The sequence below is a fragment of the Rhinichthys klamathensis genome, unplaced genomic scaffold, assembly GCF_029890125.1.
Source record: "Rhinichthys klamathensis goyatoka isolate OS25496 unplaced genomic scaffold, OSU_Roscu_1.1 h1tg000053l_1, whole genome shotgun sequence".
NCBI lineage: Eukaryota > Metazoa > Chordata > Actinopteri > Cypriniformes > Leuciscidae > Rhinichthys > Rhinichthys klamathensis.
This window is the reverse complement of record NW_026606598.1, coordinates 3,916,975-3,933,172: the sequence shown is the minus strand read 5'-3', so window position 1 is coordinate 3,933,172 and position 16,198 is coordinate 3,916,975. Positions and strand designations below refer to the sequence as shown.

Here is a 16,198-nt window from a genome sequence, read left to right as displayed (position 1 = left end):
TAATCTAAGCTAAGAGCGAGCCTCAGACAGCTGACGGTGAGAATGAATGACACAAAAAGGAACAATGTAACATAATTAGCAATTCCAGGCAGAATCATATTATCAAAAGTCAAAATATTTCATAAATGAACACACAGTTAGCAGAGGATCCATCCGTTCAACCATTCATTTATTATTTTGTTGACTAATCATTTACACCTGAGTAAAACGATAATCAAACATCATACTTTATACAACACCATCCTCCATCATTCTAATGTGATGAAAACATTATACGTAGCTCTAGAAAAGCAAAGGAGAAGCAAAAGAAAGGAGAGAGAAGAGTGACAGAGAGAGACAGTAGGAGATACGAAACGAGAGAGGAACGGATGTGATAATAGAGGGAATCTGGCAGTAAGCAGCATTAACGTTTAGTCTTCAATCTCCTCCATTTGTTCAGCTCTGCCTCTTTATTAAATCAGAGGGGAGGATTCTGGGAGATATCCCACAGGTCTGCCATAAATGGGGGCACACGGGGGCCAGACAGATACAGGCAATAAAATTTAGGATGAACACATCTTATCGACAGGAAACAATTGCTTCCCTCCCTCCCTCTCTTTCTCTCTCTCCTCCTCTTTTTGAGTGATAGAGTTGGACTCACAGAGAAATCAAAAGGAATAATGGTGTTTTGTGAAGGAGGGATGCAAGGTGAACGGAGGATGGAGGTGTGGTGACGCTGCAGGTCCAGGTTAATCACGAATTGTGTCGTTTAACACCCTCTTGCACATCTCTTCTCTATCCCTCCGTATAATAAATGCACTGACCTCCGGCCCAATGTACTTCAGCCTATCCAAGCTCTGTGAAGTTGAGAAATTAGTTTTATTACTTTTCACTTCAAATCAATAATCCGACCAATAAGAGAGAGGGAGACTGAGAGAGAGAGTAAGACAAAATGGTAACGAGAAAAAATATATATAAAGGAGCAGAGGCTCAGGAGAGAGTAATAGATAATGAAAATCTATAACTTATGAATATTTTGTGAGGTTTTTCTTGCGCTTGCTTTGTTTTGAGTTTCACTTTTCGTGGCAATCATTGATTTCAATTTAGAGAACTACAGCTGTGCAGTTTATGTCTGCAAATAGAGCAGAAGAATCCAAAACGCATTTATGAAAATGTCCGGACGGAATTCTATATAATATTACAGGGAGAGAAAGAGGCTGTAACGTTATAGTTTTGGTTTCAGTTCCCGTTCCTGTTTTCCTATTTAGTTTCCACACACCTGTTTCTGTTCACTTTGATTACGTCCCCTATTGTATTTAAAGCTGCCGTCGGCAACATTTTTTTGATCATATTCAGTGAAATCGACACTATAATCTGACAGAACAACATAAATAAAGTGGTTTTAGAAAAAACCCCTTCTAACTCCACCTGGAGCGTGTTATTTGTTTTGCAAAAATCCACAGCTCCCGGTTCATCATGTCCAATCAGCGCAGGGGGGTGTGAGATCTGACTGTCAATCACAGATCGGGCACACGCCACCCCTCGCGCACGTTACAATCACATGCACACGCCTGGAGTTCGCGGAAGTTCGCGCAGTAACGAAGAGTGATGGCGGAAAATCAAGTAAGCTCATTTAGAGTATAAATGACGTTAGCAATTGCAATCTATCGGTACATTAGCCAGGACAGCATACCTCCAAATACTCCATGGTGTTGATGGATGCTGATGAGACGGGCGCGTTCCAGGGCTCTCAAGTTTTGAAGACAGGTAAGAGTGACACCCAGCCGACGGGGGGTTGGATACATTTTTGTCATTGGTTGTTGCGTTAAATCTTACCCAGATACAATAGTGCTATTTTCTGATTGGCTATTGTGTAGCTCGACGAACAACACCAGAAGAAACGCGCTTGATTCATGTCGGTTCCACAGTGAGAGCGGCGCGGCCAGAGTTTTGGGCGCTGCGGCATATTAAATATATTACAAATAGTTTTTCAGCGTGAGAAATACAATGTGTGGCGGGAGAGCGTGACAAAAGACTGAAATGAGTGACTGTCACGCTCAATGCGTGACACTTGAGAGCCCTGGCGTTCACTGAAAATCTGGTGCACACGCACTGACGAGCATGAACTGGGTGGGAGGGTATCCGTTGATAGTGGGGGAGGGGCATGAGAGTTGTAAACATTCAAAATTTTCCTAAATCCACTCAATCTGCCAGACTTGCCGACTGGAGCTTTAAGCCCTGAGTTTTAGGGACCGTTTACACGACAACGATATGCTTAAAACGGAGAAGCTTTTCCTTCGAGTTTTCTGCGTACAGACGATAAAACGATCCCCATTCACACGGATCCACGAAAACGACTAACAACGCTGTATTCTGCTGCCAGGCCATTAGATGGCGATGAAACACTATAGACTGAACACGTAATACGCATGTGAATGACGTCATTGTCTTCAGAGATTCGCGTTTTTGTTGTTTACATGGAGAAAAAAAACTTGCACTTTGAAAACTATACATTTTCAGGCACCCAAAACACCGTTGTCATGTAAAAGCATAACAAAAACTTTACATTTACGTTCTGTCGGACCCTTATTCTGTTCCTTTGTCCGCTATCGTCAATGTTTGGTTGTGAGTTATATCTCAATTTTCCTGGGTGTTCCCTTTTTGGACCTCTTATTAATGACTGTCTCTACACCTTCTTCACGCGCTTTATTACATAAGGCAAAGGCAGCAATAATGAGGGAACATTTAAATGTAACAGTAACTAAAACTTGAGCGAATCATCCTTATAGAACAGAATAGTCCTTGCTCTGAAACCTGCTTATTTAGATAGAATTATCACACAAGTTCTGATTGCACAAAACAACTTAAGTGCCCATTCAAAACAAACACAAAGACAGATTGTCTCAATACTGCATGATTGTTATGTACTTATCCTTTCACAAAGAGTCAGAATGGGCTATTGTGTTAGTCAGACTGGGTCCTGTTACATAATTCATAATGTTATTTGGTCATATATTTGTCACTGTGGTTGTGCTTTGGAAGTTAAAATAAAGCATTGCCGAATTTAGGGTTTGTGCAAATTTACCGACATCAGCAGCGGTTCAATGGTGTCTTATCAGAGCAGAGGCGATAATGATGGCTATCATGACGTCTGTGTCAAATCCAGAGAAATAATGACAGAAATCTACAGAGGCCACAATCTCCACCAGTCTTTTAGAAACAGAATCCCATACACAGCACTTTCTGGACATTTTCAGCTCAATGTGAATAAAGCACTAATCTAAAACAGCTCTTTTTTGGCGGGTGTCTGAAGATTATTTATTAGTAAACAGTATTTCAGCTGTATGCACACCTGTTACTGCACATCAGTGGAATATATATTTATACATATACATACATGAAGACTGGAATAATGGTTGCTGAAACTCTCACACACAAGTTACATGATCCTTCAGAAATAATTCTACTATGCTGATTTTGTGCTCAAGAAACATTTCTTCTACAGCTGTGCTGCTTAATATTTCTTGTGGAAACCATGATAACTCAAATCCAAACTTTATATATATGGTCTTTATCAGAATTATTTTAAAAGGTCTAAACTAAAGTCTGTCTGCACTTCCCTTTTGTTCTTTTTCTCCCTCTCTCTCATCTTCATCCTCATACAGCCTGAAGAGGAGGCAAAGGTGTGTGTGTGTGTGTGTGTGTGTGTCTGTCTATTTCAGGAGCCTCTGCTAAACTGAGCTCTCAGAGATTGAGAGACTGGAACAAAGAGCTTTCCTGCCTGAGGTCTATAGGGACACTTTCTGTCTCTCTCTCTCTCCCCTCCAGTGTCCTGTGTCTGGCCCTGGCACTGTCAGCGGGACACTGAGATAACAATGACATCACACACACACACACACACACACACACACACACACACACACACACACACACACACACACACACACACACACACACACACACACACACACACACACACACACACACACACACACACACACACACACACACACACACACACACACACACACACACACACACACACACACACACAGGTGTCTGTCACATGGTCACTCATTCCAACTAGCTACAACAGTAGACCAATACATTTTTGACATTAAAGAAAAGAGTTCATTTTAAAAAAACAAATTCAAAAAAAGGGATCCAAAGAGCATCTTGAGTTTCAATGAAAGCAAGAGCATCTGAGCGTCTGTAAAAGGAGTTGACATGGTCAATGTCACAAAAATACTTGTCATGATATATGAGAGTTGCATGTTTCTCTAAAAACACTAACATGCACAGTGAACCGAAAATCCAGTCCAGTTCAGTTCAGTTGAAGTGTTTTCCATGTTTGTAATGGCTAAGCAATGATAGTTAAAAATGTATTTAAAGCTCCAGGGTCAGTGAGACCTTTTCACACACTGACCCTGATAAACTCAATGTGGGTAAATGGCTCGATAAATTACAGTCACAGTCCGCAAACATTTACAGTAGAATCAATACTGCATTTGGCAGAGATCCCAATGACTTCTGTGCAGGGGATGAGAGACTAACCAGAACTACTATAGATGAGAATTTCTGGAAACAGAACAAATCGTCTTATATGTGATTTTATTCCTCACTTAAAGTCAGTGTTGACCTTGAAACATCACAGAATAGATTTTAATAATGCATTAGAGGATTTGAATCTCACACAGGGTTGGAAGACTTATAATAAAAGGTTTTAAGAGCTTAAGGATTTTAACTATTCTGATTCCAATTCCACTGAACGATTCCAGTTTCTCAACAAATCAATGAACAGTTCTTTTGGTACTACTGAGGAAGCATTTGTCCAAACTATATATTAAATAAAAACAATTGTATTCTTTGTATTATTATAATTATTTTATATTATTATTTAAGTACCAAAATATAGTGTGTATCTTTTTTTTTAATAAGGCAGAGCGCAGACGTTCAAGAACTGTTAAGGAAACCCAACGTCATAAAGAATGGCACCGTTTCTGAACAGGAATATTGAAATTGAACAAATCCTTTTGTGAAGCTCAAACACATTTTTTAAATTCCATATGAGCTCCTCCACCTCTAGTTTTGAGTCGCACCTTCACTGTGATGGTGAATCCGGATGAGTACAGCGGGTTCTCCCGGTCCAGCTGGCCGCTCACTGTCAGAGATCCGCTGATGTAGTCGAGAGCAAACATGCTGTTGGTGTTACCTGATGAACAGAACCAAAAAGGATTGTGAATTATTGTGGCAGTATTTGGGTCAAAAGATGTTTCTGTTTGCACTGGATACTGCCATATTAAACCCAAGAGTTTGTACCCTCGTTACACTTTGACTGTTTAGCATTAAGATATTTTAATTATTGGGATGTCATGATTGTAAAGTGGTTAAATATCCAAGCCCAAACTCAAAGGTTGTAGGTCAAAACCCTCAGAGGTGTCAGCGAAGCGGAGGTCGTTGAGTTCCCTAATCACCATTCTGCCCTAGAGCAGGGCTCTTAACCTCCGCTCCTGGGGGAACGTCCCTATCGTCAGCTTTAAGCTAAGGATTTAAAGGTATTCATCAGATCATTCCTATCCTGTAAATTAGGGCTGGATGTTATGACAAATTCAGTGGTTAAACTTAAAACCAAAAAAATGGTACAAATTTGCACATCAATAAGAGGGCAGGATTCTAATTATTATTATAGATCTATCTGTCTGTCTGCAAGGCCTATAAAGCTTCAAACTTCAAGGCTTTGTTTTTCTAGACAACAATTAGTTACATCACTTTTTTTTTTTCAGTTTCAATTCATTTAAATTCTACATCATTGTGTTCAAATTTAAATTGCAACTAAACACCCTTTTGCACAGGATCTGAATTTTAATTTAGAGGCATTCTCAATTTAATTCTGTACCACATTATTTAATATATTCACCATCTGTTCAATGGATTTCCAACAATAATGACTACGGTATATTGTGATATAGACTGTTAACGCATTACAAGTAACATGAGTTATGTAATCAGATTACTTGTTTCAAGTAACGGAGTAAAGTAATTAGGGGTGTCACGATTCTCCAAATCCTCGATTCGATTAAGTTTTCGATTCTAAGGTCACGATTCGATTAGATTCTCGATTTAAAAAAAAAAAAATTTAAAGCGCAGATTGCTATGCAATTTTTAGACTACACGTTTATGCATTATGCAATATAAATTTGTTCACAATGTACACTACACCATTGCCAAATTTAAAATATAACAAAAACAAGTAACATCATAAATGTAACAATAACTTTATTAAGTCAATTGGAAACTTAAGAGAAACTAAATGGCAGGTTACTTTGCTTTTGTAACTGCAGTCTTCTCAGAAGATGACATTTATGTTCATTAATATAATGTGCTGTGACAGTCATGAAGCTCTGTGTTGCTCTGGAGGTCCAGCAATCTGTAGTCAAGGCCACTAAATGTGCACTTCTCAGACCTTCAATAACTTTCTCCTTTACATTGTTGTACAATGAGGGTATCACCGTAGTTGTGAAATGCGTTCTACTTGGGATTTCGTAGTGCGGTTCTAGCACGCTAATTAAATGCCTAAATCCGGAGTTTTCCACCACCGAATAAGGTCGCATATCTGCAGCGATGAATACTCCTAAGGCGCTTGTAATTGCATTTGCACGAGTTGAGTTACTTGGAAATTTAATTCCAAATGAAGACGGGAGAGTAGTTTGTACAGTTGTTGGTTTGACCGACAAATCTATATTTTTGTGCTGTCTGCGGAGATGCGCAGCCATGTTAGTCGTGTTGCCAGTGGACGAATATGGTACACGCACATAGCAGAGCTTGCAAACTGTGGCTTTTTTGTCGACAACGCGAACGTTGTCAACATACCGCACTGCAAATCCAAAATACCTCCACACCGGCGACTTCAGAGAAGCAGGAGGGTGTTCAAGTTCCGTTGATGGGTCTTCGATATCTGCAGTTGCCATGATGTGTCAGTTAGAGCAGGGGTTCTCAACCTTTTGCAACTCATGGCCCACCAATGACTATTTAAAAACATTCCAAGGACCACCTTTCCAAATATGATAGTATGAACACAGAATAACAGATAATTCAAAAAGTGCAATGATATACTCTGCTGTTAATCTGTTATGCCATTGTAGCAGACTAGGTCAAGTCAGCTATATAGATGAAAACTGTCTATAAAAACGACTCGGCAGGTTTACTCAGTAACCATTCTTGTTGTAACAATAACAGGCACAATGGGTCAGACACACAAGAGGGGAACATTCATTAGCAGAAATGTTCATTCACCCCAATTTACATAGTGTAAGTATAATTTATCAAATACAATTAGCGATATTAACATGACTGTTTAAAACAATATTCGTTTGGCTTTCCAACACAGCCCGGGTGTTTTGAGGTCAAATGTTTCTGCAGCTTTGATGGGTTTTTTTAGCGCTTCATTTGAAACGTTTCTCCACATTCAACACACTGTGCCTTCGGCTTAAGGGGGTCGCACACCGGACGAGAGGCTTTAAAATTCGAACACATTATTTTCTATGAGTGTGTACACACACCGGCAGCGCCATTCGGCGTCTGTCCGCGGCACCCAGCTACGGCTCAGGACCCTGTTCAAAATCCTGCCGTGCCACAGAGCCCCATTTACACTGACTTAAGATAGATACAAGATACATTTAGTTTTAGTTTTACATTAATTTACAGAAATCAGCTGCGTGGATGAAAATTATCGGATTTTCAGGTGAGATTCTCAATTAATTCAGTTAATGTAGGCCTACGTCTTGAGGTAAAGTGTTCTGCAGCAAACTCAGCAACGGTTGTATTTAATTGTAGCTACAATCCAATCATAATAGTACAGATATTATCTTAATTTAATAATGTCCTTAAACATAACAATATTGCTGGCCATAAACTGAGAAAGTGCACGTCTGGTGTGTGATACCTTGAGTTGTCCTAGCTCCTAGGGGCAATTTACACCTGGCCACTTTAAACTGTGTTCGGATAGCTATCCGATTGTGAAAAGACCAAAAGACGGATTTAAATCCGATCGCTCAAACCACAGGGAGGAGGTCTGGGGCGCATTCCAGATGAAACTGGACAAGTGGAAATGCATCTGGTTGAAACCACATATGTAAATGTTACTCCTCCCAACAATGCAAAAAAACAAAACAAAAAAAAACATGTGAGAGCGTATTATAGGCTAGGCCTATATATGTCATGTTATAATCAGATATGACGGCGCTACTGCAGTGGGCTACGAATCGCCGCAGATGAGAGCAGCTGAGCATCATCAAGCCAACGCGCAACTTATAGCAAATCAAAGTGAAAGTAGTCGCAGACCCTTGCTTAACACACAATCATCTTCATTAAAAGTAAAGAAACGAAATTATCTTACCATGTGCCATTGCCGTTCTCTCCTATTGTGGTCTTTGATTTTGAAATTAGCTGATGATCAATAAATTGCAGCTCATATCTTTTGATTTCGGTGACGTTAACTCCATTAAATCAGCATAAAGCGCGGGAATTGAAGATCGGATTTAGGCTATATCCGTTTTGAGGAAACACATTTATGTGATCAAGTGTAAATGGAATCGTTTTGATATCTCGGATCTTCGGATATCTATCTGATCAGTAAAAACACATGAAGTGAGCAGGTGTAAACAGGCCCCTAGACGCGACGCGGCGCTGCGCTGCGCTTCTCGTCCGGTGTGCGACCCGCTTTAGTCTCAGTAGGACTTGCCCTTATAAAAAACAATTTGAATGTATTCAGCATCATATTTTCTCACCACACACTTCGCAGCTTTTGCTTGCACCAGTCTGTCTCCCACGTCTGCGTTTCTTTTCAGAAAACGATCCATATAACAGTAACGTAATGTTATCTGATCGAATAAACGTTCAATCTGACGTTGTAACGTGATAGGCTTGTTGCATAAACAGAACGTTCGATATTTCCGGGTTGTCACGGTAGGCCGCACAACTTCCGGTTACGTTGACGTTATCTCCTCTCAGAGAGAGCGAGAGAGTGATAGTTTAGTTAGACGGCAATTATGAGTTTCTCAAGACTAAAAGAAAAACGAATTAAATTACAGCGTCAATCCAGACGAACGTCTTTACACTGTTGTGTGCCGATATGTGGAAATTCGTCGAAATACAATGGAACGATTAGTTTTCATCGCTTCCCTGTGGATCTTGAGGTGAGATCAAAGTGGCTAGTCAAGATCCGCAGGGATAGCTTCACTCCAACTGAATGCACTCGAGTCTGCAGTTGTCATTTCCTTTTTGAGGATTTTGTAACGACGACTGGAGGGGAGAAACGACTAAAGAAAGGCAGTGTCCCTTGTTTGTTTGCCTGGAATGAGTTCAGCGTCCCGGCACCTCGGCTTAATGTCTGGCAACGTCGGCCAAGGCCTCCTTCCCCTGACCTACCGATGGCGTCTGACAACGAGGTGGTCACAGAGATGGAAGTTGTACATCGTGATCACGCCTACTGTGTCACCCCCACTACTGCACTTGTCACACATCATCTGGCAGATGAAAACGAAGCCCTGAGGAGAAAGGTAGAGGAGCTCCAACAACAAGTCCAATCACTGCAACTGCTGTCTCGGTTTGGACTCCAACACCTCCAAGGATCTGATGAGGATATTCGTTTTTACACAAGGTTGGTCCATGCTATTATGCAATTGTATGTAGTAGCTAACTCTATGTGTGTCTGGGTTGCAGTGGGGGTTATAGTACTGAAAATCTATACTAAAGTTAAAGTACAATTACTCCCTAAAAAATGTACTCGAGTAAAAGTAAAATTTCCTTTTTGAGAAACTGAAGTAAAATTTAAAAAAGTATGTTGTTCCATCAATAATATGTCAGTCATCATTTTGTATTATTATGAACATAAAGTTCTAAAGTGATTATAATTTCATTGCAGATTTGCATCATACAAGCATTTCCAGGCCTTTTGGCAATTGGTGGAGCCTGCTGCAACAACTAAAATGGTACGGATCACCAGTGTCCATGCTGCCTCCAAAGAACCTAGCCTTCTGAGACCATCAGTAAGTTATGTTGTTAGTCTTAACATTTGTTACAGTTTACTTGACATATCTTGACTGTCAAAGGCTCCATTATTAATCAAGGGTGTTTTCAGATGATTTGTTAGGGCAACACACATTAATACTACAGTACAAGTGATTTCTAGTGTGTTGTGTGTTTTTGTTTTTTAACAGAGACTAGCACCGATAGATGAGTTACTGCTTTTCTTGATGCACCTTTCTGTGGGCCTGCATTTGAGGGACCTAGCCAAACGCTTCAACATCCATACCACCACAGCAAGCAGAATAATTACATCGTGGACACATTTCCTCTATTATCTACTGGGTTCCATCCGCCTGTGGATACCACCAGAGGAATTAAAGGCTCATCTACCACCTGAGTTTGCTTTGTTCCCAGACACACAAGTGGTGCTTGACTGCACAGAAATCTTTTGCCAAACTCCCTCTTCTCTTCTTTTGCACAGCGAAGTCTACTCCCCATACAAGTCACACACCACTTTCAAGGCCATGATTGGCATTGCACCTCATGGTCCCATCACCTTTGTGTCACCTCTGTATGCAGGTTCCATGAGTGACCGGGAAATTTTTAAGCAGTCAGGAATAGCCAAACTCCTCACACCAGAGATGGCCATTATGGTTGACAAAGGCTTTCTTGTGGACAATCTCTTCTCTGGAAAGGTTTACCGACCTGCTTTCCTTGCAAGAAACAAACAGATGACCAAAGAGGATGTCCAGCAGACACAGTCTATTGCCCGTGTGAGAGTGCATGTTGAGAGGTGCATCAGGCGAGTAAAAGAGAACAAACTGTTTGATAAAGTCATTCCTCTGTCAGTGTGTGGGAGCATTGACCAGTTGTTCACCGTCGCTTGTCTCTTGGTGAATTACCAGAATGGACCACTGGTTAAGGCATGGGCAACACAGAAATGAATGGACTAGAATTTTTATGAATCAGTTTACAATCAGTTCCAATTTCTTTGTTCAAGTTTTATTGTTAATTTTTACGAATCTATACAAAACTTGAACTGATACTGTATGTTGTATGTTTACAAACATACACAAATGTAGAGATGTTATTGTTCATTTTTACAAATCTATATATATCTTTGTAAATGCACTCACACACTCTCTCACACACATACTTGCTCATTTGTTATTGCTGTTCAGTTCATTCCATTTTGATGGTCATGTATTTTTACCCAACATGTAATATAATTGTTCATTTCTGTTCATTTTTGTTCTGTTACAGTTAGTAATAGATGATTGAAATAAATAACATCTTAAGAGTCCAACATTTCTCTTTGTAACACTTTGTTCAGATTTGATTCTAAGCATAATGTAAAATTATTGAGAAACGTTTTTTTTGTAGTTTTTTTCTGTACAAAAAATGCTAAATTTTGACATTTTTTTTAAACATTTTATAACATTTAGATATGAATCCAACTTGTGAAAATATATCTTTCAGGTAGTCAAATAGTATAATGGAGCCATGTAGCTGTAATGTTTCAGGCAGCAAACTTAAAGTTTAATATTCAAACAATCCAACAATCGAAACAAGTGTGTATGAACACAAACAATAACCGGCCAGTGAACAGAGAAACAGGGGGAGCTTAAATACACAGAGATAATGACAAAGACAACAGGTGACGATGATGAGTGAAACACAGGTGAAGGCGGGGATGACAACGATGATGAACAGGTGATGATGATGACGGAGGATACTGGGAAGTGTAGTACAGATGAAGACAGACAGTGAATGTGACAATAGCCATCTAGTGGTTAAATTGATTTTTCAAAAATGGGCATAAATGTTACATTAAACCATTTAAAATTATCCATGTTATCCCCATGAATGAAAGTTAGATATCTGGGTCTTTTATAAAGTGAAATTTGCATAAAATACTGTTGTTGTTTTTTTGTTAAAAGCCTATTTAAATAAATATTTTTTAATCTATTCATAGAAATTTACAAGATATTATAAATCCTCCCAAAACTACACAAATGTTGAGGAAAAACATTAACAAACAGAGTAAAATTGCATTTGTAAAAACATTTTTATAATCCTGTTACAAAATTAAATGTTATTGTCTGGGGTATCTGAAGACCCCAAAGATCACAAGTGACAACATAAATGAGGGTTAAACTGATATGTTGTTTGTTTACAAACATTCACAATTTAATAAATACATACAAAAATAGAACTGATTTACTGTAAATTATTCTAAGAGTAACAGTAAATAGTAACAGTATCTATTTCAAACACACAGCCATGTAAAAATAAAAAAAGAAGTGATCCCCCTTCTCCCTAATGATTTGTGCAACCTCTGCATCTTTGTAGATTCTTTGGATGACCATGTCATCCTCTGCAAACACCACAAAGTCACACCACTCCATTCCACTTATTAGAAGCTGGCCTTGGACCTGCCAGTAGTAGCTGTGCTGCCGTTTTAATTGCATTGTGTTGCCATGCAACTTCAAGTACTTGCAATCAACATAGCTCTTGCAATTTGGACATTTAATCTCAACCAAACCATAGGGAGGGTTTTCGGTTGGGTCAAATACAACCCCGTCAGGAGAAGACCCTAACCAGGGGGCATCAGGGTGGATGATAAACCCACAAGGCCAATAGTTTGTGTTCTTGATCCTGCAGTACTCCTCAATGGCAACAGGTTCAAGTACCAGGCCCCTCTTCATGGCAGCAGTTTGAACAGTGCCCTTCCAAATCCTCTGAGCGAGCTGCTGTGCTGTACTCTCACCTCGAACATGGCACAACTCTCTAAAGTGTGAGGACGTTATTCGTGGTCGACGAACCTGATGCCACTCTGCAGACAAGCTCTGGTCCCGTGTGGAAGCCTCCACCTGTCTGGCCATTTCAATACTTGTCTGGAGGGAGACCAGATGAAGTTGTTGTTGTTCACTGCAAACAAATTGACAGGTTGTAGGCTCCAACCTGTAATCAGCCAACGGCAGAAGTGGAGGTGGAGGTGCATCTGAGTGCAACTGGATGGTCCTGGTGGGTGCTACTGGGTGCTGAGAGGCGATGGCACTTCCCTCCTGCACTTCCCCTAGTGCTGACTGGACTAACGGAACATCAGAACTAATGGCCATGGTGGTGATGAGTGGTGCCAAGGTCGCAGGGAAATCACTATACACCTCAGCCACTTTGAGCATGTCCACATCTGGCAGTTCTCCCCTCAGTGCTTTGTAAAGTGTGCTCCTGTGTACATGGTAACATGCTGTGTTTCAGATGTGTTTATTTTCATATTTAAATCATGTTTTATCTAAATTATAGAAATAACATAAAACATTATTACCTTACACCATTTCCAACCGTCTTTTGCTTGGGTTTGGCTGCCAACACGACCATGTCTCTGACCCGGCCTGGCTTCACACCCTGTTGATAGTAATGGTCTTTAATGAAAGCAAGCTTTGCACACATACCAATTCAGCTGACTGACTACACTATGAAACAGTGTGGTAAATAATGCTCTCAGACTTACCATAGACCTTGGCTTGTGCCAGCGTTGCTCTGTTTCAGTGCAACTAAGGACAGGGGGTACAGCACTGATCTGAAGCTGCGAGAAGTGTGCTGTCTGATAGAGCAGTGCAACATTGTGATTGCACAGTGCCTTACCAGCCACACATGAACACACAGCCTCATACAGTTGCACCGGGAATGAGTGCTCAAGTGTAATCTTAAAAAAAACAAAAAAAAAAAACATTACCAATAACCATTGCCATCTTAAATATAGTACAGGCACAGGAAATGGAACAAAATCAACATTTCAGATTGTTAGTCATGGTAGGCTTAACCATATCATATTAGTTAACAAATGACCAAAAAAGGTCGTTTTTAGTTCTGTTTTTATAAACATTAAAATATGTTAGTATTACATATGTGAGATGTTAGTAGGCTATTACAAGTCAAAAACGTTACATGAATACTGAACATACAGATAACTGAAACTCCAACAAACTTACAACTTAACTTACCATACAAACTTAACTTAAACTTAACTTATAATAAACAACAGCCGTCACAAGCAGTTCCTGGAGTTTTCATGGGGGCTAGGTTAGATATCCGAGTGCTATTTTCTGCCTATGTTACTGATACAGAACCTATCCTAGCAACACAAAATCCCCAGGACATGTTTGGAGCAGAACTGGCTGGAACAACTGAACTATCTTAGATCCTACTCTGAGGTCGTGAGGTTTCTCATTCTTCCTCAGTGACCTATGGCAGGTAGCGCGGACGCTCACTCTCCCTGTCTCTGGCTCTTTGTTTGACACTGAGTTAAGAATAATATCATGTTATGATCAAAACAATTAAAACAATATAATATTCATCAGGCTCATTCAATGTTTAACGTTACCGGTTAGCAAGATAGCTCATAGGCTAGGCTACTAGACTAAAACAAAGCATAGTAAATTAACTTACCTTCGTAATGGTCAATGTAGCTGGAAATATACATTTTAAACCCCTTCTCCCGCTTGCTCTTTGGGGCTGATGTTGAGGATTGTATAATCCTATGTACATCGTTAACGGTAGTCCTTGGCAGGTCCTGCAAGCATCGTGTGTAAAATGCCATCTTCCTCGTTGACTAACTAAAGTTAACGTTAGCGTTCTCGCTCTGACAAGCAGCTGCTCGCTGTCAGACTCGCTCTGACAGGAGTAACCGGAAGTCGTGCGGCCTACCGTTACAACCCGGAAATATCGAACGTTCTGTTTATGCAACAAGCCTATTGGTGTTGCGATATTTAAACATAAATTCGCTTTTAGATAATGCTTTATGACTGGACTGGAGTGTTTTTGATCATATAAATTCATAAGAACAATCAGATAATTAGAAAATAACAAGATTTGTCAATTAAAAAAACAAATAAAAATTAATTTGGGGGTAGTTTACCACTGCCTACACGGCCCACCAGATGGCGCTCCGAGGCCCACTAGAGGGCCGCGGCCCACCGGTTGAGAATCACTGAGTTAGAGGACTCGCAGCCTTTCAACAGGTGTTTTGTTTTCCGCACCGTGATGAGTCGTTCATCATGAATGAGTCATTCATCATAAACGATCTGTTCATTGCCTCTGTCACGCGACAAATGAACAAAAGACTCGGAAGGTAAAGTAATTATTTGTTCCCTGTAGTGTAAATTATTTTTCACTGCATTCATTATGTACATCTTCTTAATGTTCGGGGAATTTGCATGTTAATAGTATAACATTTAAAGCCCCTGAAATGACTAGAAAAAAAGTCTAGTTAATTTTGATGAACGAGATTGAACAATAGAGTCTGTAAAACGATCCGAACTTTCCATCACGGACGCGACATGGGGCGTGGCAGTATCGACGATACCATTTTTTATTTCGATTTCGATACCATTGAATTAATTTCGATCGATTTCGATTTAATATAGAAATCGTGACACCCTTAAAAGTAATGCATTACTTTAAAGCTGCAGTCCGTAGTTTTTCCTCTTTGTCGCCATCTCTGTTTGAAATTGGCAATTGCAGTTATTTGCGGAATGATCAACTTTACGTGGGTTGTGCCTCTGCACGGCACCGCGCGGATGAATCCAATGTTTTAGGGGAATGTGCTGCTGTCAGTCGCCGCGCCGGTGTGGATACTGGCATACAGAATCACAGATTCAACTTTTTGGAAGTATGACCACCAACATAAGAATTTTCACCGGAAAATGTCATCTGAACAAGTAAGTAACATCCACTTTTGTTCTGACCAACTAAGGGGAAAAAAGCATTGCAGTAAATCGCGCTGATTAAATCCAACGATCGCTTATCATATCACGTAAAACCGTGCAAATTATACTTTGTTCTCCAATTTTTCATGTTAACAACATCAGCATTGCATGACTACATTTAAAGCCCTTCCGATATCATCCTTGTTTTCGCATGGGCCCGGTTGCTGTCTCTTTTTTCCTGTAGCCACTCCAAAGGCCAAAGTCTTTTGCATTTTACAGCGGGTGAATCTCCAGTTGTCACTGGTGATTGTCGTTTGAACCTTTTTGGATCCGCCATCAAATTAATAAGTTTAATTACAAAGGAAGATATTTTGAAGAACAATTGGAACCAAACAGTTGTTTGGCACCATTGACTTCCATAGTAGAAAAAAAAAATACTATGGAAGTCAATGGTGCCAAAGTTCCAATCGTTCTTCAAAATA

At 40.0% G+C, this 16,198-nt stretch overlaps 2 protein-coding genes across 4 annotated transcripts in view; one reads left to right on the top strand and one right to left on the bottom strand.

Annotated features, from left to right (window-relative positions):
• Positions 1-16,198, bottom strand: part of cdh23 (cadherin-related 23) — a 310,447-nt gene that overhangs the window by 124,095 nt on the left and 170,154 nt on the right. For all 3 annotated transcript variants that reach the window (XM_056248248.1, XM_056248246.1, XM_056248247.1), the window contains exon 10: positions 5,079-5,191. In XM_056248248.1, the coding sequence (XP_056104223.1) occupies positions 5,079-5,191 (113 nt within the window). The remainder of the gene's footprint in view (positions 1-5,078; positions 5,192-16,198) is intronic.
• Positions 9,852-10,999, top strand: LOC130083193 (uncharacterized). Its single transcript, XM_056248255.1, has 2 exons — positions 9,852-10,025; positions 10,197-10,999. The coding sequence occupies exons 1-2, from the start codon at positions 9,966-9,968 to the stop codon at positions 10,947-10,949; spliced, it is 813 nt and encodes a 270-aa protein (XP_056104230.1). The 5' UTR covers positions 9,852-9,965; the 3' UTR covers positions 10,950-10,999.

Coding starts and splice junctions, on each gene's coding strand:
- LOC130083193 (XM_056248255.1), top strand. CDS start 9,966: ATGGTACGGATCACCAGTGTCCATGCTGCCTCCAAAGAACCTAGCCTT. Junction 10,026..10,196: donor CTAGCCTTCTGAGACCATCA/GTAAGTTATGTT, acceptor GTTTTTTAACAG/AGACTAGCACCGATAGATGA.